The sequence below is a fragment of the Epinephelus moara genome, chromosome 7 (assembly GCF_006386435.1).
Source record: "Epinephelus moara isolate mb chromosome 7, YSFRI_EMoa_1.0, whole genome shotgun sequence".
Taxonomy (NCBI): Eukaryota; Metazoa; Chordata; class Actinopteri; order Perciformes; family Serranidae; genus Epinephelus; species Epinephelus moara.
In genome coordinates, this window is record NC_065512.1 from 2,860,659 (window position 1) to 2,888,643 (window position 27,985).

Sequence of the window (27,985 nt, forward strand, 5' to 3'; positions counted from 1 at the left end):
TCTTGTGTATATTTAATGTGGCTTTGATTTGTTTCATACTTAATCTCCGAAACTTTATTTACCACAATGACTTCATCCCAGAGATTGTGGCTGTAAAACTGCAGCACCATTTTCTTAGTAAATCTGGTCCTGAGTATATTGAAGACAAGCAAGAAAACAACACATATTTATATCTTAGAAGCTGGACCTGATACATTTTTTGTAATTTTTGACTAGAAAATTACTTGAATGATTATCAAAATTGTTGCAGCACAATTTTCTAATAATTTAAGCTCCAACGATTTCTTTTTTCAAGGATCTAGAACCAGAGGAACCAAAATCATTTGTATTTCATCCAGGCAGACTGAGAGCAGTTTCTTTCTCAATGTGTGAAACCATTTTCCTCCTCTGATTTACATTTGAAACACTTTTTCAAATGCTGAATTTGAGTGTTTTGTAGTTTCACATAATACATTTTCGGGGAAATAGATACTCTTAAAGTATACAGGAAAAGTTCCCCATCTCCTCTCACACCTCTGCATGCACGGAGCGTCCATCCTGCTTATGAAAACCTTTCCTACTCACCAGCTCACCAGGCTAAATAAGGCTGGGATGATCAGGAAGACTTTGAGAAAATAAAAGCTATTCTGTCCAAATTTAGAGAGGGAGATTAGAGAGTGGACTGACTCCTCTGTGCCAAGAAAGTGAAAGAAGAGGCTGTAAAGCACACTTACAGTACAAGCCCCAAAATATCCAAATCCAAGACCTTCAAACATTTACACAGCTTCCAGAGAAGTCCTTCTGTTGCACATTAAGAGAACGACCTTGTGAGAAATTCAAGTGTGAAACTGTAGAAACTGCCAACAATGTCAAGTGTTCCATCACATTTTTCTATTGAACACAAAAAAATAATATTTGTGTGATACAGTGTCTCTGTGGTGAAATATGAAGTGGTGAATCACACACCGAAGGAGCTCTTATGTATATGTATTGATAACGTTCATTTCTTTAGCCTCAAAACTCTATTTAGATTCTCTGTGGTCAAGGACGTCTTAAATGATTTGTTTTTACAGAGTTTTACAGTTTTTTTTTCTAATACATTCATATTTATTTCTCTGTGCCAGCAGCAGCCGTGGCTTGAGGCATTATGTTTTCAGGTTGTCTGTCTGTCCCATTCTTGTGAAGAGCATTTCTTTGAATGTGGCACAAACATCCACTTGGACTCAAGAATGTAGTGATTAGATTTTAGTTGTCAAAGGTCACTGGGACCTTGCCTTTGTCTTATTCTCGTGAACGCGACATCTTAAGCCCAGTTCAGACCAAAACGAGATGAATTGAAACAAACAGCTAATGTCGACGATCTGCTCTGGATGTAAACTTCCACTTGACTACCTCATGGAGGGATACAACTATGAGGCAGTAATTCTAGTTAATGAATTCTTTTATTCTGAGTTGATTGTTTTTGGGCTATTTTGTTTGGTTTTTTTTGTTCCATACTTTACAGGCATCACAGAAAAAACAACCTCCCACCACACAGTGGACTCTCCAGTCCCTCTCTCTGTTGAATGGGCTCCTAATTTAGTGCCGCCTACGTCCAATCCATTTATCAGTCTAAAAAAACAACATGACCAAAGTCATTTAGCACCACATGATTTCTGTGTGAACACACTGCTGGCTGATCTGTTAACTGTACTCTACAGGAGACTGATGTTTTTTAGATTTTTCCTTAATAAATGTTGTGTGATGACAGTATATTTATTCTCAAAACTACAAATCAGTTCAAGCTATACCAGTATTTTGCTGCAGAAACATGAAGATATTTACCCTACAATTATGATCACAGAACTAGAGAATATTATCTTTTAACTACACGACCTTTTTGACCTCTTGGCCATCTGTCTTTGTCTTTTCCCAGGATCCCACGGTGCAGAAGGTGGGCGGAGGCAGAAAGAAGACTGTGTCCTTCAGCAGCATGCCCTCTGAGAAGAAGGTAGACTATAATCATAGAATTACATGAAAGTAAAACATCTAAAACTTAAATTCCTCCTCCACTCAAAAATGTGTTTTTATTCTGTTTGTGTCCCTTAAAATGTCTGACCTTGACTGTACTGACTTGTATCTGTGCAAAGTTTGTCACTAGAGAAATTTCACATTCCTCTGTTGCATACTTACCAACCTCGAGACCTTGAGAGTAGGGAGGATTCAGATACCAAAGCGGGGGCTCAGAGACTTTGTTTTCTGACTTCTGGTGACTTCTTAGGAATGAAAAACACAATAATAAGTTGTCAGCATTTTTATGTTGAATACATTTGATTTAGTTTAGTTCTTGGTTCATCCTCCTGATCAGAGGTGGGTAGAGTAGCCAAATATTGTACTCAAGTAAGAGTACTGATACTTTAGAACAATATTACTCAAGTAAAAGTAAAAAGTAGTCATCCAAATAATTACTTGAGTAAGAGTAAAAGAGTATTTGGTGAAAAAACTACTCAAGTACTGAGTAACTGTTGAGTAATGTCTGATTTATTTGTAAAATAAGAACATGAACGTAATCAATCAATCAAAAATAATAATCTGCAAATTCATGTATTTTAAACGATACCCCTTTAACTAAAACAAAAATAAATTAAATCTTTACAAACATAACATAAATCAAGGCACAAGAAACACAAATATATTCTTATATATACTGTACACACACACACATATATATATATATATATATATATATATATATATATACTGTATATGTAATTATGTACTCAGAGGTGGGTAGAGTAGCCAAATATTGTACTCAAGTTAGAGTATTGTTGCTTTAAAACAATATAACTCAAGTAAAAGTAAAAAGTATTTTGCATTAAAACTACTCTGAAAAGTACAATTTATCCAAAAAGTTACTCAAGTAAATGCAACTGAGTAAATGTAACTAGTTACTACCCACCTCTGCTCCTGGTACTCCAGCAGAGCACCAGGAGGATGGAGGGAGGCCAGGCTGTAGACTTGGCCCGCTCCAGAGACCCACAGCTGGCTGTCCTCCCTGGCCCTCACATCCCCTGGGTCCTGGATGCCTAGGCGAGGCAGAACAGGAGGCTCACAGCTTCTGGAAGACATCTGGGTGTCCTGCCATGGCCGAGGAGGGCAACCCAGGTCCCCACCAACCCCCAAGGCACTCCTCATACCCATTTAGAGCATCACATCGGACTTATGCAGGCTAAAACAGGCAGCACAGAGATAAGGTGTCCACCAAAAGCAGCGCCCAATTCATGCATGTCTCACGGCAACAGGGAGGAAACTTGTAGAGTTTTAGTGCTTGCCTTATACATGCTGTAAAATTTCAGAAACAGGTTATGATAACAACAGGAAAAAAAGATGTCAAAGTTTGACATAAATACAGAGAAAAATGGGAAAATTGTGACATCGGGAGAGGGCGATCAAAAACGGGAGTCTCCCTGGAACAACGTGAAGGTTGGCAAATATGCTCTACTGAGGGGGCGATGTTTGTGACCATTCCTTAAATCTGAGATTCAAATGTATTCTGGGTAAGATGGGTGAGGTACACCACTAATATGAAAGACAATCACTGTCTAATATGGACACAACACCGGAAAAGATACCTGGAACCTCCGTGCAGAGAGCAGAGTTAGCATTGTGAAAGTTTCGATGGTAAACATGGTAGAGTGTGCAGTTTTCGAATTTTAACGAAACCCTTGAGCTTCCTTTAACTATTTACCAAAAACCCTTTGCAGCAGATATTATTGTGTTTCACAATTGTTAACGCTGTGAGCCACTGCCAGTTATCATACAAACCAACAAGCTAAGAAACAACATTAACAAATAAAAGATGCTAACTACAGTTATCATTCTCATCTGTGTACCAGACTCCTCATCTGAGGCTGATTGAGGCTCAAACATGTATGACTGAACCTCCCCAATGTTTTCTCTAACGCTAACGTTCAGCCATCTTGATGCGCACTGCTCTTTTACCGGTCAACCTAGTGCATGCAGCACTGGAGATAGCGGAAAGCAAAGCCTCCTAGCAGCAGTGATGTTGTGCAGGCTGGAGGTCAGAATCAGAATTTCTCAATGAGGGAGAAAGTGCCGCCTTCAGCCACTTTGCAGAGGTTTTCAACTATTATATGGGAAAACCAGTAAACATATTTTTATACATGTCTGGAGGGGGACTGGAGGTCATAAAGCTATTGATGATTTTCCATCCCAGGTGAGCAGTGCTGCAGACTGCTTGGCGTTCATGCAGGGCGGGTGTGAACTGAAGAAGATTCGGCCCAATTCCAGAGTTTACTGTCGTTTCTACACTCTGGACACCGACCTCAGCTGCTTACGCTGGGAGCCGTCTAAGAAGGACGGGGACCGGGCTCGACTGGACGTCTCCAGCATCCGAGAGGTTCGTACGGGGAAGAGCACCGAGACGTTCCTCCATAACGGTCCTCTCTCTGAGCACCTGGCTGAGGAAGCAGCCTTCTCCATCATACATGGGGACGACTACCAGGTACTGTATTAATGTTTCATCCTCAAAGATCTACAGTGACTCTTACAGTCCTACAGTTATTGTTCTCTTCCAGCCAGTAATCTTTACTATCTGTCCCTCCCTGCAGTCTCTGGACTTGGTTGCATTGTCGGCAGATGTGGCCAACATCTGGGTGACAGGCCTTCGTTACCTGCTGGCCCACCCCTCAGTCATTGGGGGTGGAGGTGGTGGTGGAGGAGGAGGTCTGAGTGAAGGAGGGGGTGTGGCGGTTGACGGCAGCCTGGGGGGCAAGATGAGGAGTGAGTGGCTGGCGGCGGAGTTCGCCCAGGTGGATGAAGACGGCTACGGCATCGTGTCAGAGGACGTGGCCGTCGCCACCATCTGTAAACTGTGTCCAGGTATCAAGGAAGCAAAGGTGAGGAGGGGGGCACAGCTGGGTCTTCTCTATATGCTGCGTATAAACCTGAACACTGCACGTTGGGGCAAAGTGACAAAGCAGTTCAATATAAAAGGACATAAAAACTGTTTAAAAACAATAGATACGATAAGAATAACTACACAGAAGGCATCATAGGTCCATATTAGCAAAGCCGTGACTTGTAATCCTGTAATCTTGAAATCATTAAATCATGAAATCATAAAATCTTGGCGATCAATCCACAAAGAACTAGAACTTATTTTCACCTTGATGTTCAGACACACTCATTAATTGTTAAGACTTCTCTACAGTCAACAGGTGATCACCAAACTGGATAGAGGAAGTGAACAGGACAAATGCAAATGAGCTGCTGCTGATGCACTATAATCCCAGTGTTCATGTTGCACTTGGTATCATATTCTTTTACTCAGATTCTTGATGTTTTTTTTTTTTTTTTTTTAAAGATATTTTTGGTGACATTTTTTAGCCTTTATTTGACAGGACAGACAAGTGTGAAAGGGGGAGAGAGAGAGGGAGTGACATGCAGCAAAGGGCCACAGGCTGGAGTCGAACCCGGGCCGCTGCGGCAACAGCCTTGTACATGGGGCGCCTGCTCTACCTCTAAGCCACGACGCCCCAGATTCTTGATGTTTTAAACTATTTTTTTTGGCATAGCTTCCTTTATGGCATGTGCAACTCCACTTCTATTCGTTAAACAGCACATAATCTGGGCACAAATTAAGCCGTAAGGGGCAAACAGGTTGTATTTAGTACCTTAATTAATCATAGATGTGTTTTGGGCGTAACATGAATTCAAACTGACCAGAAAGTCATGTCCCATTCCCTTTAAAATTGCTATTTACATGACAATTTGGAAAATGGGAGAAGGGAGCAGTTTTCTGCTGAGAGTAATGCAGGAAATATTGTGAGACATTAAAGCAAACTAAAAACTGTAGTTATAAACTTGACAGAGGAAACAGAAGTAAACTTGCAGCTTTTGAAACAATCAATGAAGTTACGCTGCTCCTCGTATGTAAATGTGCACAGGTTCTCTCTCTTAATGTGGAGTCTGTCTGCAGCTCTGCTCTGATCTCTGCTACGTTGACACACTAGAATATGTTTTTAATATTTTTCACCTTATTGACCAGGGTTCCTACAGTCATGGAAAACCTGGAAAAGTTAGTTAATATTTTCTTGTATGTAATGACATTGTTACAGTAATCTTTTGCGGATGACCTTCCACTTAAGATTAACATAACATCAAATTTATTTTCGGAAGCTGTCAACGTAACATCACTCTAGTGTGTGTTGATTTGTGATGTTTCACTTGCCATAAATTGTGTTTCTCTATTTTTCCTGCTGCGTTCCGTCTGTCTCTCCTCATGTCTGCCAGCTATCTGAAAATATGTTTTACTGGAGTTGAATCTGATTTATTTGACAAACGCCAATCAAGCAAATAAAACCAACCATATAAAATTGTTATTGAGGGTCCTTGAAAAGTCATAGAAAAGATTTGTCCATGAAAATGTGTGGGAACTCTGACGATGTCTTATATTACCCTCCTGCAACCCATTCATGCGTCTGTGTGTGTGTAACAAGCAGAGTGTATGCACGTTGTGAACCTGCCTATGTAGGTGCATCTTTCTATCTCAGTAATGCGCCCTTTAAATAGCAGGAAAAAACTGCACCACTCTGACTGTAGACCAGGTTTCTGTTTGTCAACGACGCAATCACTTTCTGCCGCCTCAAAATAGGAACACGCCCACAGTGCACCTGGTCACACCTCATTTTAAGACCTACACACTCATGGCAACACACCAGGGTGCATGCACTTTTGCTACTTCACAATGAGAGCTCTGGCTATGAAAATGACAACTGCGTCAATCTGAAATTAGCGATTACAGTGTGCGGCTTTGTGTTGGGTGAAAGACAGGGCCGTATATGTCTGAATTTCCTGTTTTCAGTGAAACTGAAAATAACATGTGAAGCACAGTTTCAGTCACATAGAGTCAAACACAGATTCCCAGCTGTCGTGCATCAACAAAGCTGAGATGTTCACCATGTTCTAGTAGAACACAAAGAAACACACCTTCATGTGCTGTTATAACATGTTTATAATCACGACTGTGTGTCAGACCCTGAGCTGCAGCCACAGCAGGAGTGGTGTGCAGTTTGTTCATGTGCTTTGGAGCAGCAGAACATTTAATGTTAAGTCAAGAGATTTGCTACTTTTCTGCTTTTGTCGGTCTCTGAAGTGCAGCTACCCTCAGGTTGGTTACTTCTCTCATGTTCCTCCTCCTGCAGGAGAGACAGCGTTACCGTGGAAACATAAAGAGAGGATAGATGTCTGTATTGGCTCAGACAGGTGACATGACTGCTGACTACCTGCAAGAACTCAGACACATTTTTCTGAGATGATATCAGACAGGGGAAAGATTATTGTGAGCACGGGCTGAGCTGAGAGCGAGATGAAACGATAGAGAGAAGAGGAGGAAGCTGATGAAAGGAAGAGATGGAGAGATGACAGAGAAGAAATGATTAATAAATTTAATATCCTTATGGAAGCAAGATAACTAAAGTTTAATCAAGCTTCAGTGAATGAACGAGGCTTTATGTTGCCTGATAACTCACTTCATCCCTCGCTCCCTGAGTCGCCTCTCTCTTCTCTCTCCACAGGTACGACTGCGTTTTAAGGAGATCCAGCGCAGCAAAGAGAAGCTGACCTCCCACGTGACTCGTGAGGAGTTCCAGGAGGCCTTCTGTGAGCTCTGCACCCGGCCTGATGTCTACTTCTTGTTGGTGCAACTGTCAAAGGACCGCGAGTGTCTCGACCCTCAGGACCTCCGCCTCTTCCTGGAGACGGAGCAGGGTTTGTCTCTGGCGACGACCGAGGGCTGCTGGGAGCTGCTGAGGCGCTGCGAGCCGTCTGCCCAGGGCAGGGAGAGGGGGCTGCTGGGTATGGATGGATTCGCCCGCTACCTGCAGTCTCCAGAGTGCCAGCTGCTCGACCCGGAGCACCTGGGAGTTTGTCAGGACATGAACATGCCTCTGTCCCACTACTACATCAGGTGTGTGTGATATTTAATCTGTTGACTGGTCAACAAACATAAGGACAGTTTTTAGCTGTAACAGCCAAGTCATACTTTCCACATCTGCATGTTCATGCAGAAACGTGTCTTTACGCAGGGGTTGTGACACTCAAAAGAAAAAGCATCCACTGATTTACAGACATCTCTTTCCCAAAATAAATTTATGGGAAAAAAAGCCTATTTGGACCCAATGGCATCAAGTGACAGATCTAGGAGTTGTAATTTCACGAAAATGAAATGTCCTTCCCAAGGGCAAAATTTTTCTTCCTGGGACAGCAAAGATTCTCACTCTGCTCAGCAGGTACTCATTGCCCTAATTGGTTGGGTTTCTTAGGTCCTGTTAAGACGACAATGGTTTCTCTAAGAATGGAAAAGTCTGTCCTTTGCATTTTAAAAAACTTCTGCGTTTATATGACGGCGTTATTGAAACGAAATCTACCGGAAACGCTGTAGTATGCACGCCAGGCCAATGGGTGGCAGTGTAAATTTGCAAAGCAACACCACGGCACGACGCCACGCGCATGCGCTGAAGCGCCTTCCTCTAAGCAAAAGCATGCACAGATAACTTTGTCTGGAGGGACGACGAGTTGGAGTTGCTACAGTAACAGATCTACACTTCACTTTAAATCAACAGGGTGAGCGGCACAAACAGAGCTCGACATTGCTGTTGTGACGGTCGACTTTCTCGCGCGTGCCTAGTGACTGGAATCGTAATGCGCATGTGCGAGAAGTCTCCGTTTTCAGAGGAAGTACATATTGCAAGTTTACATGACAACGGAGACGCTGCCGTTTCAAAATAAATTGCACTCTGGAACCTGTTTTCAATACATTGCGTTTTCAGGCACCCAAAATGCCGCTGTCGAATAAATGATCGGCCAAAACGCAACTAAAGTTTACCGTTTTCAGTTGAAATCGTTGTCGTATAAACGGGACCTCAGGTTTACAACACAAAACATTAAAATTTTACCACCTCTTAATATATAACACTTTGTAATAAGGTGCTAAAGCTCACTGAGGGTGCTTTCACACCTGCCCTGTTTGGTTTGGTTCAATCAAACTCAAGTTAGTTTGCCCCCTCAGTGCGGTTCGTTTGGGCAGGTGTGCACCAAAACAACCGGACGGAGACCTTCTTGAAGAGGTGGTCTCAGTCCGGTTCCAAAGGAACTCTGGTGCGGTTGGTTTGTGGTGAGAAGGTGTTCCGACCTGGATGTGAAGCAACTGCAGTCACATGACACATTGTTTGGGTTAAACATGAGCATGTTACAGTCCTGGAGGATTATTAATGTGCACCTCCTCCTGTACTGCCTTAATATGCACATTCAGCACATCCAATGCATCAAAACATTGTTTTCTAGTTGGAGCCGCGCCTCGTTTTCAAACTGTATGGTTTGACTAAAATGAACAATGACAGCAATATAGTCCACGATGAGCAGCGCTAAAATCAACCTGCGTAGTTGTCCCTCCATTGTGACATTAGAAAGTGTCACATTTATCTTGCAAGTGTACTCTTCTTCAACGTTTGCTTTACTTCCTGGATTTTTCCCACATGGAAATTCTGACCAATCAAGAGCAGCTTTCTCACACAAGGCATTTGATCTGGTCCTCTTGTAAATGCTGCCGTGAGAACACGAACCAACTCTAGGCAATTATACAACTTTGGAACAACACGAGTCCCTGATTCAGACCAAAGAGACGACTCTAGGGCTGACAGCAGCCTGAGTCACTGGAGCATCAGACTAAAAGGAAAGACCTCCTGTATGTCATGTCATTTCACATTTTTTCCTAAAAATGAACTGGTAAGTCGCCGGTCACTGGGTGTTGGGCGATCAAAAGCATTATTTACCAACACTGACACCCTAGTTCAGGCGTAAGATATAGACTGGTTAGGGTAACAATATCAGGGTAGCCAGTCAGAGTAGGGCGGGTCATGCTTTTGCCACCCTGTGAAAAAACAACCACCTCCTCTCATTAGGTGGCCACACGTTTTCTCTTTGTGCATTTTTCTTGTTGTTCAGCCAAAAACAAGAAACACTAGAGATCTTCCTGCTGCCACGAGGTCGCCATTTTCTTTCTTTATGCGTATGCTTCTTCTTCCTCTTGACTTTTATTGTGGTTGGCAAACAGAGTTATGGTGCATTACTGCCACCAACCAGATCGGGTTATAGATCAGGAAATGCATGTGCATGAAACACCAGATGGACACAGACCCTCAGTTGTCATTTGAATGGAACCCTGTGCGCATCCGTCACAGCTGTCCGCTGAATGCAGGAAATATGTCGGAGCCTTCAGAAATCTCTACACATAGCAGAGTATCTCTGAATTAATTCACTCAGCGGTTTATTTTTCAATAAGAGTGGCTCTCCCCTTGTCTGCCAGATGGTTGTGCTTACTCACTGTGCTCTGCATGCCACCAAAACAAACATTTGAGAAAAATATGCAAATTAAATTAAATTCGACATATTGTGCCAGAACCACATTATATATCAGGTCATTTTATTTATTTATTTTGAGACTGTAAACCATGACACTGCCTGGCAATGTGTTTAAATCAACATAAGATTCAGAGGACAGTGTTAAAATTTCTATTTTGGGTTTAAATGTGCAAATGTAAATGTTTAATTTTGTCATTAGACAGTTTATTTGCTGAACCAGAGCATATTCTCTATGACACCTCATGAGATATTGTCAGCTGGTTTGACTGTCATCAGTGATTATAAGCATCATAGATATGGGTTCGAAGGGGTTTGCCACACCTGCTATTATGATGTGTTCACACGACAAGTTATACAGCAACAGGCTACAGTCATTTTAAGTGGAAGCCGAAGACATGAAGCTATGAACTGATGTCTGACACTTGTCACTGTGGATGGTTTAGATGTGCCACAAATCAAAGTTGAAGAAGCGCTGAAACGTCAATCATGTTTTTTGTCTCAGGTTATGGTATTGTGTTGTTTAGCGTAGTTAGCTGACACTGTGATAACTTTCTGTGTATTGCGGAGCACACAGGGATGCAAAATGTGATGTTAAAATGAGGCTCAGACATTGATCAAAAGCAGAGATATTTACTGACCAGTTACAAACTTTAGATGATGTTTAGTCGAGGTGCTGTGTGGTAGGGCTGTACCCAACTTAGAATTATGTCAGTCGAATCAGATTTGGCTGTTTCATGCAAATATTTAACAATTCTTTTTTTTCCCCATATGTAGGTTTAAAGTTTGAATGGAGCTCAGTGGGACATTTAGAGTGACATCAGGATTCATGTAGTATAGTGAACAAGCCAATGGCACTTATGACAGATTGGAAATGTGCGGCAACATTTTTTGCCGATACCAGATATCAAACAAAAGTCAGGGACTGTGTCGTATTAAGTATCTGTGAGCTGATAAATCACCACTTCCAAGCAGAAGAGAGACGATAATGTTCTCTCAGAGCCTTACCGTGGAAAGATGCCGCTGCATCTCATCTGTAGCTCCCTGTATCAAAAAAAGCAGCGTGAAAGTCAAGAGCGCTCACTCCGCAGCAAAATATTGGGACCAAAAGTTCCCCTGAAGTACTTTGCACAGCTCACTGACCAGCAAAAAAAATAAAGACTGCTTGACCTGAGCAATACTTCGATGGCAACTCAATGTAGCCGATCACGCTTTTGTGCTGTTGCTGTTGGTGTGAACACAGCATTTAGTTCAGAAGGCCATTATCGGGCCATAAAATGGATGTTTATGTTAATTGTTAGGCGGCGACTTCTCGTGGCCATAGTAATTATGACAGAAGAGACGGAGGAAGTCAGGTGACGTAGTATAAATAGCGAGAAAGTCTGTGTCAGAATGAAGGGATGGTGGACACAAACACAGGATTTTCAGCCAGGAGAGCAGGGTTCTTGTCCTTTGTGAAAGCAAACATCAGCAGTGACTTATTTTAACAAGAGATGGTTGTTTTAGCTGACGATCCATGATATTTTTTCATAAACTTGACGAAGTGCAAGTGAAACCTAACCAAACTGTGACCATTTCACAGCTTTAGACATGCAAATGGACACCTAATGGGCTAATAACAGCCTTCAAACCTTATTGTAGATGTGGCAGGCTCCTTCTAATCCATATCTTTGTGGCTAAAAATCACAGATAACGGTCAATTTAATGGGCTGATAACATCGGAATCTGGTGATAATTTCAGCTGTCATTAAATGTTATTGATACTATAAAACATCTTTTAGAAGCAGGACACTATTTTGTATCGCTGTCTGAGTGATGTTGTTGATTTTGTCCCTCAGCACTTCGTACCGCTCCTACCTGCTGGATGATCAGGTCCACGGCAGAGCAGACCTGGGAGGGCTGATCAAGGCCCTGCAGTCTGGCTGTCGCTGCGTGGAGCTGGGAGTGACTGACGGCCCAGAGGGGGAGCCTCTCCTCGGGGTCGACTATGGGCCAGAGATCCCTCGCCACCATCATCACCACCACCACCATCACCACCACCATGCGCCTGTCACCATCCGCTCAGCTCTGGAGGTGGTCAATAAGTACGCCTTCCTGACCTCTCAGTACCCTCTCTTGGTGTACTTGTGCCAGCGTTGCTCTCCTGGCCAGCAGCGCACCATGGCTCAGCACCTAAAGAAAGTGTTTGGCGCCCGTCTTTACACTCCAGAGGCGCTCCATGTCAGCCTGGGGGGGCGAGCCACAACCTTACCCTCCCCCGAGCAGCTGAAGGGACGCATCCTGATAGTGGGGAAGAAGCTCCCTGCAGAGCAGGATGGCTCTGAGGGGGAGGTATCTGAGGAGGATGAGGAGATAGGAGGAGGGGGGCCTCTGGCAGGACGCCGAATGACCATCCCTGGTGAGGAGGAGCTGGGTGTGGTCTTGGTGGTGCCTCCACCCTCTCAACCCAGGAAGCTACGCCTCCACAGAGAGCTGTCAGACCTGGTGGCGATCGCTCGCACGGGCAGCCGCAGCTTCTACGCGCAGAGATCCAGTCACAAACAGGCTCAGCAGCAGTCACCACCCAGCAGCCCCTCCTCTCCCAGCACGCCAATCCCTCCTGAGCCGCCTTATTGGACGCTGTGCTCACTGGGTGAGGGAGAGGCCGGGCGGCTCACCACTGAGAGCCCAGAGGACCTCGTAATGTTCACCAAGCGCACCCTGACCAGGGTGCGACCCAGCTCAGTGCGTCTGGACTCCAGTAACCCCAACCCACAGGGATACTGGAAAGGAGGTGTCCAGCTCGTGGCCTTGAACCAGCAGACTCCCGGCGCCATGCTGGACCTCCACAGAGGTCGCTTCTCGCAGAACGGAGGGTGTGGTTACGTTCTGCGCCCAGCTGTAATGAGGGACGAGGTGTCGTATTTCAGTGCGCACACGCAGGGCTGTGTGCCAGGAGTGCCGGCTCAAACTCTGCGGATTAAGGTGAAGATATTATATTAATATGCATGTTGTGTTTTGGCTGAATGAAAACACTACTGCAGTTGTCTTGAACAGGAAACTTAGCTATAGAGACCTAATTGTTTCTGTACCAGGCTGTAAACATGTTTATTTCTGCTGTAAAGTTGAACATTTTAACATGAAGGTCTATGGGCATTGACTCAAGACAGCCTCAAGTGGCCATCCGATGAACTGCAGTTTTTGGCACTTCCTGGAGGTTGCTCCTTCGTAATGACGGAGTTTATGAGCTGAAGTGCAAGAGAGCATTTCGGTCATCCTGCAAACAAGAGTGTAGTTGGGTAGCGTTGGGATATGGGCAAAATTATGGCAAATTTGAAGGAAGGCGCTTAAAACTGGATTATTTTATTGATTCCAATTAGCTTAAGTCTTTATTGTTTTTTGTCAACTACCAATAAATAAAACAGTTTGTGGGCAAGTAGATTTCTGACCCACTTACCTGACCGGGTAATTTTTTTTTTTTTTTTAAATTGACGTGATTTACCATCCACTGCTTTGTGTTTTACTGTGCAGGTGATCAGCGCCCATAACCTGCCCAAGCCTCAGGGCTCAGGGGCGAAGGGCGAGGTCATCGACCCGTATGTGGTCCTGGAGCTGCACGGCGTACCAGCTGACTGTGCTGAACAGCGTACACGCACTGCTGCTCAGAACCAGGACGACCCGCTGTTTGATGAGACCTTTGAGTTTCAGGTAAGAGCTGTTTACTCTTTATTTTTACTTTGCAATGAATAATGCACTTTACTGATATCAGGAAACTAACGCTCAGGCTTGAGGTACAAGTGCAGGTGAGTTTATTTGACTTATTTCTGCAGTTTTGGTGATCACAAGTATTACAGCAGCCCACGGTACAATCCTGAGCAGGGCATGACACAGCTTTAATGCATCGTTATTAGGAGGAATTTATTATTGGTAGGTGGATTTGAGTGAGTCACATTAATTCCTCTCATCCTCTTTAAAAGAAGCAAACATGGCCCAGGAGGAGACTGCAGGCCGACAACGTACAGCTCCCCTGAATGTCATTATTCACTACATAACTGAAAATATGAAAACACAGCACTCCGGATCAACTTAAAGTGCAAACACTGTTTTCCTATTATGCTGGCAAGAATGAATCTCTGCAATTAATAGCCTGAGTGTTTAAAAGGTTGCATTCAGTTAGTTATATTTGGGTTGTTAACATGCACACAATTATGCCCGTGCACCAAATACTGCAAAAAGAAATAGCCCTTTAAGCCATTTACATAACTGCATGACAGCTTCTCATAATAATCCTGTTTACAGAAGCAAAAATATAATTTTAATTTTCCATAGAAAATTGTTTATTTGGTGTTTTTCCTCAGGAAAAAAAATGTCCCGAGGTCTCAGGATGCGTTCAAAGGTCCCAGTTCAGTGATGATGTCACTATAAAAGAAAAGAAAAGAAAAGCTGTTGGTGGCCCTCTGCTGCATTTTGATGAGGTTATAGTTAAGAATCTCATCTTACCCTGCACAGACTTTGCTTTTATTGCATAAAGTTGTATTTTAATGTGCATTTTAAAGTGTACTAGATTAAAGATTTATCGGAAAGCGAAAGAGGAGAATGTCAACAACATAAAAGAGGCTTATGTGATTTTTGGAGAGGTCTGCTCTTCTGCCGGCTCTGCACCTGCATGAAAACAGCACCCAGAGCACTTAATTGAAGACCATCATGATTTAAATTAGCTGCTCCCATGAATGCACTTATGCCTGCGGTGAATTTATTACAGGAGACGTGATCTGATGTGTTGCTGATTTGGCTTTTTCTCCCGCTCCCTGACAGAGTCCTGTATCAGTGTGGCTGAGCCATAATGACAAGCTGTCACAACTGATACGGCCTGTTCTCTGCGCCAACATGGTGTGTGTGTTGACATAATGCACCTTCACAAAGGCTGCAAACGAGTTGTGTAATACCTGTAATTCAAAACAATATCTGACGGTAATTACATTGGCTCTTTAGCAGGAGACAAAAAGTGAAATCTGAATGCATGTATGACATCAAACTGGTTTGTGGTGACATCACTGTTATGATGATGCGTTACCTTCTTACATTCTTGTGTATTATTTGTGACAAGAGGAAATAAAAGGGTTTCAGATGGGTGAGAAAGACGTAGGAGGATTTCAAGCTGGTTAGAGACTGTATGGATTAAAGGGACAGTTCACCCCAAAATCAGCATTTATTTAGGCTTTACAGCATACGACATCCCTCTGAACTTGTACCCTCACAGCGGATACGGAAAAACTCCCCAAAAAACCTTTAATAGGATAAAAAAGGTAGAAACCTCAGGAAGAGCAACTGAGGAGGGATCCCTCTTTCAAGACGGACAGATGTGCAATAGATGCGGGGTGCACAGAACAGATCAACATAACGGATGTCTCCATTTTTATCAAACAGGGTGCCATGTATTGAAGTTTGTGATGCAGTGTCTATTAACATGAAGTATACAAGTGGTGTTCCACAAGGGTCTGTGTTGGGTCCGCTGTTATTTAACCTTTACATTAACGATCTTCCAAAACAGTGTCATTATATAGAAATACAAATGTTTGCAGATGACACAGTTGTGTATATACATGCAAAAACAGCTGAGTTAACAGCAACCAAGCTAACAACTGCATTAGAAAATATTACATAATGGCTTGATCAGTCCTATCTGAGTTCAAACGTTACTGAAACATATGGTATGGGTTTTTTTCTTCTTCCCTAAAACAATGGTACAGCCTCTTAATGTGGACGTTTGTATTGATGGTGAAATGACTGACAGTCACTGATGTCAAATAACTTTGCAGAGTTAAGCACTATTCCGACAGGATTAGTTTTACATGGGCACGTGGGGTAATGTCACTTTACCACAGGATGTCGGTAATATTAATGGCTGATTCGCACGGGATAAGAAATATCAGTAAAACTACCACAAGTGGGAGGGGTAAATCCATTCATGCACCGCTGTCCCCTCCTGTTGTCACGTGCATAATACGTTGCTTCCTGTGCATACCACACTCGAACACACTTGAATCGTGTTCGTCGTAGGCCCACAGTACCTGAGGTTTCACACGGACTTGTCCGAATGTGAAGTGCAAAACTGAGTGCTTCTTCGGACTTGTCCGAATGTGAAGTGCAAAACTGAGTGCTTCTTCAAGAGCCTCCATGCTTGAAAATCCACAAAAAAACACATGTAAACAGGATATGACGAAATATCTACACACATATTTACTGCTGGTCTATTCGCACGGGATTAGTATTACCTGAGGTAATTTTCCGGGACCCTTTTACAGAAGGTAATCTTTACTGACATTGTGCAGTAATGACTACTGGCATGGCACATTCGGACAGGACTAAAATCTCTGGTAATTATTACTTTACCCCACATACCTATGTAAAAGTAATCCCGTCCGAATGGGGCTAAAGTCTCTCAAGAAAACCAAACTGTGCCAATATGGCGACATTTTAGATTTGAAGCTGACAAAAGAGTTGTCTGGGGCTGGGACTGTTGGGGAGCGACATGGGGTGCTGTTTTGAGCGACCTTTTGTCAGATGCCCTGTTTCAATTTATTCCTGTCACTTGCTTTGAAAGTGCTGCCATGGACAAGTAACGGCCGATTCATGAAGTTGAAATGAAAAATTATCTACAAGACACCTCCTTATTTTACTAAAAAAAACAAAATAAGGTGTCAGCTGGCTGGACGGAGATCACCAGGGACCTGACAGTTTCTGGTCAGTGTTCATCACTAATAACAACTTGCTGTTCATTATATCGTACGTCATTTCCAGAAAATATCACATTAAATAAATAAATGTGTGATTTTTGTTTTAACCTTACGGTTCCAATTGTAGGAAGACAGCAAGTCGGCTACTCCCCAATCTTTTTCATGGTTATGTCTCCAGTCTGATCTCTAATTTGTTTACATGACTTAACAGAATTGTATATTTAGTAGATTTAGTGTGTATAAAGAGCTCTAATATTACATGATGCAATGTGATAGTTGGACACCCGTTAAGACGCAGTATTACTGTATTCATTTCTGGAGCGGCTGCTGAGTCAAGCACCACACCTGGTGAAATTCAGTATACTGATCCGGTAGCTACCACCTCTGAGCAAGCTAAGGTTGCAGCTCAACCAAGGAGGACACGATTAATATTTAAATCTGGCACGGTCACAAGCAAGAACCTCCTGTCCATGAGTAGATGCACGCTTCCTTCAGCATGTTGATACGATTGGCAGGTTGGCATGTCAGAAATTTCTGTCAGCTGTCTCGCAGTCTGAGCAGTTCCACGGTCCAATTTCCCACATGGCTGCTGTCAGAAAATCTGTTATAAACTGTAGTGAGCTTGTTTTAATATTACTGGAGTAGTATTTTACATGTCTGAGACTGCTGTGACATGAAACTGAACTTCACTGCAGAAAAGACACCATATTGTCTTTATCTTCCAGCCATCTGCAACTCCATATTTTCTTTTTTCATCTTACTTTCTGTTGACAGTGGAACTGCACAAATGCTGCCTTTCTTCCTTTCTGTCATTTTTATTGAGAACCTGGTTTCCTTTTTAAATAAAATTTAATTGGAATTGTCACAGGACAAAACAAACGGGTGAATCTATGAACATAAGTTCAGTGTGAGCTTAACAGTCACAGGTTTTGGCCCTGAAGAAAAGCAGATTAGTGTGATTTAGTACAATGTACAAGATGAATAAAAACACACGGTGTCGCACAGCTTCAGTGAGGAGCAAGTCTTTGGCTCTGCCTGACGTCTCACTGGCCTTGTGGATTGTAACCAAAAGCCGAGTGGGGGAACTGGAAGGCAGTGTCGAGTCACAGTCGAGGTCATGCTGTTCAGTTTAAGTGTGCGTATCAGCCCGTTGAAGCATGTTCTCATATGTCTTAATCATTTGTCCTCCAGGCTCTGACACAGCGGCCAAGCTCAGACAGTGGGCAGCCACGTCAGAACACACTTCGTGAACACACACACAAACACTCACAGTGCAGACTAACTGGAGTTATCTTCCTAAGCCTCGGTGAAAACCGAACTCTGACAAAGCTGTCTGCACTCATAAAACACATAGTAAGTGTGTGCAATACGGGCCTGATGGTTTATTGAAAATGTGATGATGATGTTTATCAAGGAACCAAAAGTTGGATCATAACCAATGAAGGACAAGTCCACAAGCTTTACACGTTTCAGGTGTGGGGAAGTCATACTGCATATGTCAAAAGAAGTTGTATGAAGTGAAGTCTTTTGTGGCTCCAGAGGAAGCTGTCTGAAGTCTGAGCATCGGTTGAAGACTACAAGTTTGAAAAGTAAAAGAAATCTTGAGGTGTGGAGTTACAAAGACGTGAGCTAACCTGCTCGTCATTTTTACCGCAGGCTTCAGGATGCGTCTGTCATTTCTCCTCCCACTTTAGATAAAAACTGTGCCCACTTCCACATGATGATAGCCGGCTGCCAGACATCAAGGCCCGATGATCGGCTGCCAGCCTTCTGCTATCCAGCACCATTAAGAAGGGATGGGCTAGCTAGCAGCAACCTCTTTTGTGTCAGATCGGCAAACTTTCCAATTCTGAAGGCATACCTCAAAGCCCATTTCACGCTGTTCTGAGGAATAATGTTGTTAAACCTGGAAACCATGCCAAATTGTGCACACTGTTATCAGATTGAACGTGCCCCAGGATACATTAGCACCTGCTAGCATAACGGTACGAAATGCAGGTGACCATCGCCTGCTGAGGCGATTATGTGGCCAGTGCTGGTTGTGACACAAACGCAAAGCTAGCTTGCTAATAAATACAGTGAAATAAAATGTTATTGGTAGCAGACGTTGCGCTAGACTTTTTCGTCGCCGGTCATTTTGACCGACAGGGTCATAAAAATCTGGTCATAATCTATTTTTACCGGTCATTTTAATTTTCGTTTTTAAATGATAATAAAGATATTCAAAGACATTTAGTTTTCATTTGTTCGTTTTTAATAAATCCAACAAGCAAGTTATAAAGTGTGCATTAATAAGGACATGAACGAAAAGATGAACAGACATCCACACACCCGTGCCATTAGGCTTCGCCCTGGACACACCGGACGGCACTAACACGTCACTAACGCGTCCGGTGTGTCCAGGGCGTTATGTAGTTATGCCTGTAGGCTCGGTGACACAAAATTAAAATTGTAATGAAGTGATTATGGTATTGAAAAATGTGTTCGGTTATGCACTGTTGTGTTATTTTAAATTATAAACACGGTATTTTCTCCTCACGTTCCACAGTGCGTGCTGTTGTTATTTTATTTTGAAAATTGGCCGGATTCTCTCGTCTTTTCTGTGTCCGACTTCCTTGGTCCTTGGTTTGGTCCGATCCACTCGATTCAGCTTGACAGAAGCGCTCGTGGCTCGCATGAAAAATAGACCAGACGCCAAACTGAAGCGCTGCCTCTGCGGGCGCGCGGCTCTGCTCAGCGGCCTGTGTGGACAGTCAGATAGGTTAACATGGGCGCTGACTGAAAACTGCCTCCGCTGCTAGATGAAGCAGATGAATGACTTTTTCTCTGCAGTGTTAAAATGGCAGCCACTTAAACCACTGACTGTGCACTCTGCCGCCAAGTGGGCAGAAGTGGTAATTGCAACCGGTCAAAATGACCGACGACCTTCAGATTTTGCGGTCATTGTTGTAAAAAAACAGTCAATGACCGAGAATATCCGGTTAACGCAACCCCTGATTGGTAGCTACATTTGTACACTCTGTGCCTGTCTCCTGACTCACTGCAGTTTGTATTTTTCATGACAAATATCATACAATATCAGTTCACAATATCAGTTAAACAGTGTCTCACTCTGAAGTTGTAGAAAACTGGTGATTGGTCGGTGACTTTTGGCGTCAGACACTGACGAAAAAAGCCGTCCTTTCACGGCCACATGATACGCAGCTGGTTGCCACTATTGTTTAAGGGCACCCAGCAGCATCAGGGTGAAACACAGCGGGACAAAAATAAAAATTAAGACAGTGGAAGTCCGAGTAGGTTGGGCAGGAGTGGTGGTGGATGGGTCCAATAATAAAATCACCGACTTTGACCCAGGAAAGTCACCTATAAGGCACCAGGTTTTGACACAGAAAAGAAGAATATGTGGAGTAAAAAGACAATATCTCTGGTTCTTCTACATTAATCTTGATCTTTTTTTGTTGAGTTGTTGTTGACTGTCCGTCATGAGTCCAACAAAGTTTCCAATAGTTAAACATCATAATGCGAAAATAGAAGAACAAGAACGAGTAACAAAGCAAATAAATCAGATCTGGGCACATATAGCAGTTAACCTAAGTAAAGTGAGCCACACCAACAACATAAAATGATTAGTTGCAGGAGTTCAATGCTTAATTGGCGGCGTACCCTTTTAAATGCCAGACGGTGCACTTAAATGACGACATTAACATTTTGAACTGTCGCTGGTCTCAAGTGCTGCCTGTTTACAAGCTCATTTTCATTTAAAAAACATGTTTTTGTGCGGAAATATGAAATCAGCTTCTTTTTAAGAGCCATCTGAGGTTTTTGGAAAGTGGTACTCAAGCCCAGCTCAGACAGTCGTTCTTTATCTTAATGGGGACAGTCTCGTCAGGATGTTTCTTCCCTTCAAGCTTCTATTATAAGGATCCACATCCAAGGATCCACAAACAAAAGCCTTTCTTTCATTTAAAGGATAACTTCAGTATGTTTCAAGCTGGACCCTATTTTCCCCTGTTTTAGGAATAAGTGACTGATGGGAACAATAATTTCTGAAATTGGTCCAGTATTGTGCGAGAGGGCTGCAGCCGGCAGCTGCCAATCAGTTTTCAGTGTAACCACTCAAGGCGTTTGCGCACAGTCAGTGTATGAACACTAAAAGTTTTTGTCTTTTGCCACTGACAGGCTCAGATTGTTATTCTGAGTGTGTGACCTCATTATTGAAATAATCCCAACAGAGACAGACCTGAAAGAGAAATGGTAAAATCCTTTTTATTAACCAGAAACAGCCCTGAAATCATTATTGTCAAACCACCAGACTCCAAGAAACAGTAATTTTAGTATGTATAGAGTGCAGCCGGAGGGAGAAGCAGATGATGTAGCTCTGATGGCTTCATTGCACTGTGACCCCCAGCATGCACTGGGGCGGTTTGCAGCTGAGTGTGAAGCTGTCGGAATGAGAGTCAGCACCTCCAAATCTGAGGCCATGGTTCTCTGCCAGAAAACAGTGGATTGGGAGAGTTATTGCCCCAAGCGAAGGAGTTCAAGTGTCCCTGGGTCTTGTTCACGAGTTTGGGTAGAATGGAGCGTGAGATGGATCAGTGGTTTGGGCGCGGTGTCGGACTGAGGCAGCTGAGCCTGAAGACTGAGCTTTCGATTTACTGGTCCATCTCCGTCCCAACCCTCACCTATGGGCATGAGCTCTGGGTAGTGACTGAAAGAATGAGGTCGCAGATACAAGCTGCCGAAATGAGTTTCCTCTGTAGGGTGTCTGGGCTCAGCCTTAGAGATAGGGGGAGGAGTCAGACATCTGGAGGGAGCTCGGAGTAGAGCCGCTGCTCCTTCGCGTCAAAAAGGGTCAGTTGAGGTGGTTCAACATCTGATCAGGATCCTCCTGGACGCCTCCTGTCCAACTGGTAGGAGGCCCCGGGGCAGACCCAGAACACACTGGAGGGATAATATATCTTATCTGGTCTGGGAACGCCTCGGGGTCCTCCAGGAGGAGCAGGAAAGCATTGCTGGGGAGAGGGATGTCTGGAGTACTTTGCTCGGCCTGCTGCCCCCGTGATCGGGCCTCGGATAAGCGGATGAAAATGGATGGATGAATAGAGGTGGCATATTTTCACATCTTACAGGGTGAATTAAGAGTTTATTTCAACCAAACCAGAGTAAGTGTTTTTTGAAATAGCAGTAAGACAGGTTAGGATGACTTTTGTAAGTTTAATTTTGTTTCTATCAGTTTTGAATGAAGTGTGTTTTATGAGGATAAAATCACTTTTTATTTAAATGGAGTCTGGTGGTTTGGCGGTAACAATTTCAGGGATGTTTCTTGTTAAACAAAAAGGATCTTACTCATTAACAAAGAGGTGTCTGAGGGGATTCTTTCCATTCAAACAATTATAGTTAACGTAAATTGACATTGCAAAAATGTCTTGAGTGGTTGAATTGAAGCCTGCTTTGCAGCTGCTGGCTGCAGTGCTCTCGCTCAATACTGGACCACATTCAAAGTTTGTTGTTCCCATTAAAGCAGGTTAAATAATACCAAAGTTATCCTTTAGGATATTCTGGTATTTTTGTTTTGTATAATCTCTGTCTGAAAATCTGTTTGGTTGTTAAAAAAGACATTTTTCTTCCAATATAATTCATTTTTAAGAGTCAAGTAAGAAATTATCTTCAGCCATATTTTAGTTTTGTTAGTGAATGGAGCTGTGAGCACAGTGTTGTCTGTCATACCTACGTGTGAGTTGACTGTAACGTAACAGCTCCAGATATAAGGATAATGTCAGAGTGGAGATTCAGTGTCCTCGTCCTCATTGTCTTCTCTCTTCAGACGAGCATTTGGCTTCAAACTGATTGAATTAACTGTCACAGAGCTTTGCTGCTCAGCCACGGGCTTGTTGCTGAAAAATTGAGAATTGGATTGGATTGAAGTCATCATTTGGCTCACACACACACACACACACACACACACACACACACACACACACACAGTCTGCTGGAGCTGTCTGGCTGGCTTGCCCATGCATGAAACTCCAGCTTCTCTCCCCACCACTCAGCCCTCACTCACAGCTTATGGGAGTGGACACACACACACACACACACACACACACACACGGGTATAGTCTTTGTAATAGTGCAGTTTGAGCCCAAGGGGAAGTTCAGTCCTCGTTCAGTCTGTGTGACATGTTCTCTGCTCCTTCATCCATCACCACCAGCTTCTCCTTCACACTCATATTATATAAATTATATTTTTGTGAAACATCACCATGAACTCGGCCCTGCATGCATCTGAGTCTGTATGATTTTATTTCCTCCTCAGTGTAAGACCTTAAGTCCCCCCACCCCTGGCTCTGTCTGCTGCTCCTTCCTTTGAAGTTTCTGTTCAGTTTTTCCATTTCAAGACCAAACACCTCTTCACATATCCACAGTCTGAGTTTCTGAGGATGCATCAGGTGTATCCTCTGCAGCCATCAGCCCAACTGCTCAGTTGTTTCATGGTGCTCTCAGGCACAATGGTGATCACAGTGATTAGATCCTTTACTTAAGTAGAAATAGTAATACAGTTATACTCCATTGCAAGTTGAGGTCCTGCATTTTAAGTATTGTCAACAGAATGTTCTCAAAGTATCAGAAGTAAATCTATGCAGCATCACAGATCTCGTTAGTGATAGCATTTCAATGTTTTATCTTTTTGAGGTGGACATATTTTTAACTACTTTAATGTTGGGTAGTTAGGTTAGCCTGTAGTATTGAATCATAATTTATAATTAAGTAAAGTCATAAAGTTTTTCATGAAAATCTGTAAAGCCATTGAAGTAGAGGGCTGCAATTAATGATTATATTCATTATTATTTTTCCTTTCCTTCCAAGCCCAGATGATCTCCTTAAATGTCTTGTTTTGTCCATAGGGTTGCAACGCTAAGAGATTTTCACAGTACGATATCCGTGTCAGAAAATATCGCAGTTTCATGGTATCACAAAATTATTATCAGTCAGAATGACCCTCCTTCTGCAGGGCTTTATTTTCCTTTTTTAGCTCTTCAATTAGACCATTGTTGTGCTACATGGAGTGTTTCACATCAGAGACATCTGCTCTCAGTTTTTTCAGAATTTCCTGTTTTTTAGGTTAAGTAAAGATTGTGTGTAACATGTCCCGATCTTCAGCAGTAAATGCCATTACTTTTTCATCCGAGTCACTTGAACCTAGCTGTGCATGTGCACGTATTAAGTCCGGTTCTTTTCTACTTAGCATGATGTAGTTTGAAAGGTTCAGACAAAGTAGGTCTAAATACCTCCCATCTGCAACAGGCTTGAGGCGTCCGCATGGGTGACGAGTGCTCAGGGAGGCCTGACTGCAAAGGATGCTTTCCCAAAAAACCAGCCCATGCGTAAACATGTGCAGCAGTCAGAGCGTCTGCAGGATTTTCATTTTCCCAAAGAGTCTCAGGCCACACTATTGGAGCACAACGTTAACTGATAAACTGAGTTTCTGGACGAGTTGTTGGAACAGTCTCAGCTGTTCCAACAACTCGTCCTGTAAGTTTGTGTAAAAAGTCTTTCTTTTGAAAATAACGAAAATAAAGTTGAGATTATCCTTCAAGTTGCATTTTTTGTCAATACTGTAGATGGACAATATTTTAGGCTAGGAAGAAGATCAGCTCTGCACTCAGGATTTCTGGTACGTAGGCTGTGATACGATGCTGGTTATAGTTGCTTAGTAACCTCAGACGTAACCTGCCTCCACGCTCTTAGAAGTTGGCACAGAACAGGTACAAGAGCAGCGCCCGACTGTGTGTTTCCTAGGCAGTTAAAGACGCGGCATGTGTTTGGCCCCTCATATTTGGACAGTGACTCCTACCGCGCAGACTTACAAAACACTGAACAAATGTTGCGTTATTTGCAATTTTGTTTTCGCACATCAATGTTCAGTCACTGATTACACACTTCGGACTATTTGAAATAAACCCATCCATGAATCCATTTTCAACTGCTTAGTTCAACATCTGATCCTGATCAGATGTTGAACCACATCAACTGAACCCTTTCGATGTAAAGGAGCAGCGGCTCTACTCTGAGCTCCCTCTAGAGAAAAGAAATCGTCCCCATATGAGGACACCATTTTTTCAATAACTGGACAGGAGAAATTATAAACATACACCAAACAAAAGTCTCAGCAGGGTAGTAACTGTGTATGTGTCATGTGAACAGGTTGTAGACAGATAATACATCAGGTATGCACTGATTGGATGCTACTCGTCAGATGGCAGCTGCTAATCAGCCAATCTCTCAATGAGACGCTGATTCTAAAGCTTCATTGAAACGCTCTCAGTCGATCAGCTGATACACGTTCAGCTCTGCCTGCTCTGCCTGAACGAATGTAACGCTGCATTAGTTTCAGCTTGTCTGAGTCTAGACAGCCTCATCTTGGGAAAAGGCTAAGTCGTCCATCTTTGTGGGACATGTCCTTCAAAGACAGTGGTCCCTGTGTTGGGACACAGATCCTGACTGTCATGAATATCAATGTTGAAGTGAATAAACAGCAGCTCGGCTCATTTTGTTGTTGGGCTCAACAAGTGAGTTTTTTCCCCTCAGAGTGAAACAGAAGAACGTTTTACTGCCGTGCCTCAGTAACGTTTAAAACAACAGGATTTTGAATTAAACAGATGTGACAGAGCACACACACACACACACACACACACACACACATTCATGCCAACTGTTGTCTCAATATTCGTGAGGGAATCAGTGTCTCAACTGTGCTGCTTGAGTTTATTTCCTTCCGAGCCCCAAGACTTCATATGGTTTTATTGTTGTGGTTGCACACACACGCGCACACACACAGAAAACACACACACACACACACACACACACACACACACCCACACACACACACACACGGACGCTGGCTTGGGGCAAGTTTATTCTCATTCTCTGTAGGAATTGATAGATTTGTGCTTTCTGCTATAAACACGACACAGATATCTATTCTGTGTGTGTGTGTGTGTGCGTGCGTGCGTGCGTGCGTGCGTGCGTGCGTGTGTGTAAAAAACAGTCATTAGCTGATAATGTTTTATTGTGAAGCGTGTTTACTGCACTGAATGAATATGCAGACACACACTCCAGCATCATTTATCCTCCCACTTACTTTGTGTGTGTGTGTGTGTGTGTGTGTGTGTGTGTGTGTGGTCTTAATAGCCATTAACATCCCCTGAAGGTGTGATCTGAAACATAATATTTTGGCCAGAATCGTCTCCTCTGCAGCTCCACTGTACCGTGTAATTAACATTAACGCTTCGCCTCAGCAGCTTCATGAGTGACACTTATTACAGGAAACGGTGTTTGAACTTCTCCGCTGAATATTGTGACTAATTGATTATCTTTTTGTCGTTGTTAACGCTTAATGAAGTGCATCTTTTGATGATTCTGAATCAAATGTACAGAAACATTCAGACGCCGTCGCTCCTCAGGTGATAGAACATTAAACTTCTGAAAGCCTCGATAATCAAATGAACGAGTCTGTTCCGTCTGGCGAGAGCAATTTACTGCCTCGCTGTGTGTTCTGAGAAGTAAATAAAAGGTTTGATGTTCCAAGGAATTCATCATTAGGGAGGAAAGTAGGGGCTTTGACGGTGTATGACTATATATATGTAGACAAATGAGTACTGTGTATAAGTTTATCCTCATTTTCAACCTTGGAACCAGCAGCTGACAAAACAGTCTCAGGTCAAGATCCATTCGGCAGGTGCTTTGGGGCTTTCATTAATATCACAGGATCTCCATCAGTATGTAGAATTAGCTCAGCTGTCACGAAATTGTAGCCAAGATTCAACACTGAGGTGCTGAATGACCATTAACTGATCATCTGAGTGTTGCCCCCCCCCATGGGACTTTATCCATTCATCCGACACAACTTTTTATCCAAGTGGGCTTTGTTGCTCTTTTAAGTGTGTCTTTTTATATTTAAAAAATGGGCATTGAGTTAAGCTAGTCTTTGAACCTGAAGTGGACGTCTGATCAAAACCATTTCACAACCAAATACATTGTGAATAAAATATTTGCTTATTTCATTTCAATAATATGATCACTATATTCTGGTTTGTAAGAGATGGTCTGAATGGACCATTTTCTGGACGTGGAACTAAAACCATCTGGCAGTCTGCCTAATAACTGTGTTGCAGTTTTTGCCATCTGATCAGTTCCATTTTTTTTGCCAGGGACACAATGTCACCGTCTGACCAGAGTTGCTGGAAACTTTTCAGCAATGACATTTGAACAATTCCAATTCCATGACAACTGGTAAACTCCATTTGCTGATGAAGATCATGTGGTCAAAAGCCTTACTTACTAGAGCTACCACAAAGTGAACCCTTGATGTGAGCTTGTCTTGTCACTAATATGTATTTTATTTGACCTTTGAACTGAAAAGAACCACAGAATACTAACAATATATTTCTAAACTAGGTTTGTCTTCTTGTTTCATGATTTAAATCAAAACCAGGTGTCAATAAGAACAAGAATCAGGATCAGAATCAGATTCTGTCAAATTCAAAGGAACTGTGTGTAAACTTTAGGGGATTTAGTGGCATCTAGTGGTGAGGATTGCACACTGCAACCAGCTGAAACTTCTCCTGGTTAGAATTCCTTCAGCGTTCATTGTTCAGGAGGTTTTTCACAGGAGCTGAATTATCCACAGAGATCTCTTCCTCTCCAAAACCAACAGACTGATTAAAACCCTTGAAAAAAAACTGAATAAAGCAGTTTCATGTTAAAAATAAGTGTTTTTCCGAAGCTGTTTGGCATGTCACAGACGGGCAGCTAGCCCAGCAGCTGCTAAAGCGTGATCACCTTTTTGTCTGATAACTTAAGATCCAGACTGT

At 42.9% G+C, this 27,985-nt stretch overlaps 1 protein-coding gene across 1 annotated transcript in view; it reads left to right on the top strand.

The window, feature by feature from the left end:
• Window positions 1-27,985, top strand: part of plcl1 (phospholipase C like 1) — a 133,267-nt gene that overhangs the window by 86,273 nt on the left and 19,009 nt on the right. Inside the window, exons 2-7 of the mRNA XM_050048752.1 lie at window positions 1,895-1,969; window positions 4,196-4,483; window positions 4,590-4,877; window positions 7,557-7,948; window positions 12,237-13,362; window positions 13,909-14,085. Coding sequence (XP_049904709.1) covers window positions 1,895-1,969; window positions 4,196-4,483; window positions 4,590-4,877; window positions 7,557-7,948; window positions 12,237-13,362; window positions 13,909-14,085 — 2,346 coding nt within the window. The remainder of the gene's footprint in view (window positions 1-1,894; window positions 1,970-4,195; window positions 4,484-4,589; window positions 4,878-7,556; window positions 7,949-12,236; window positions 13,363-13,908; window positions 14,086-27,985) is intronic.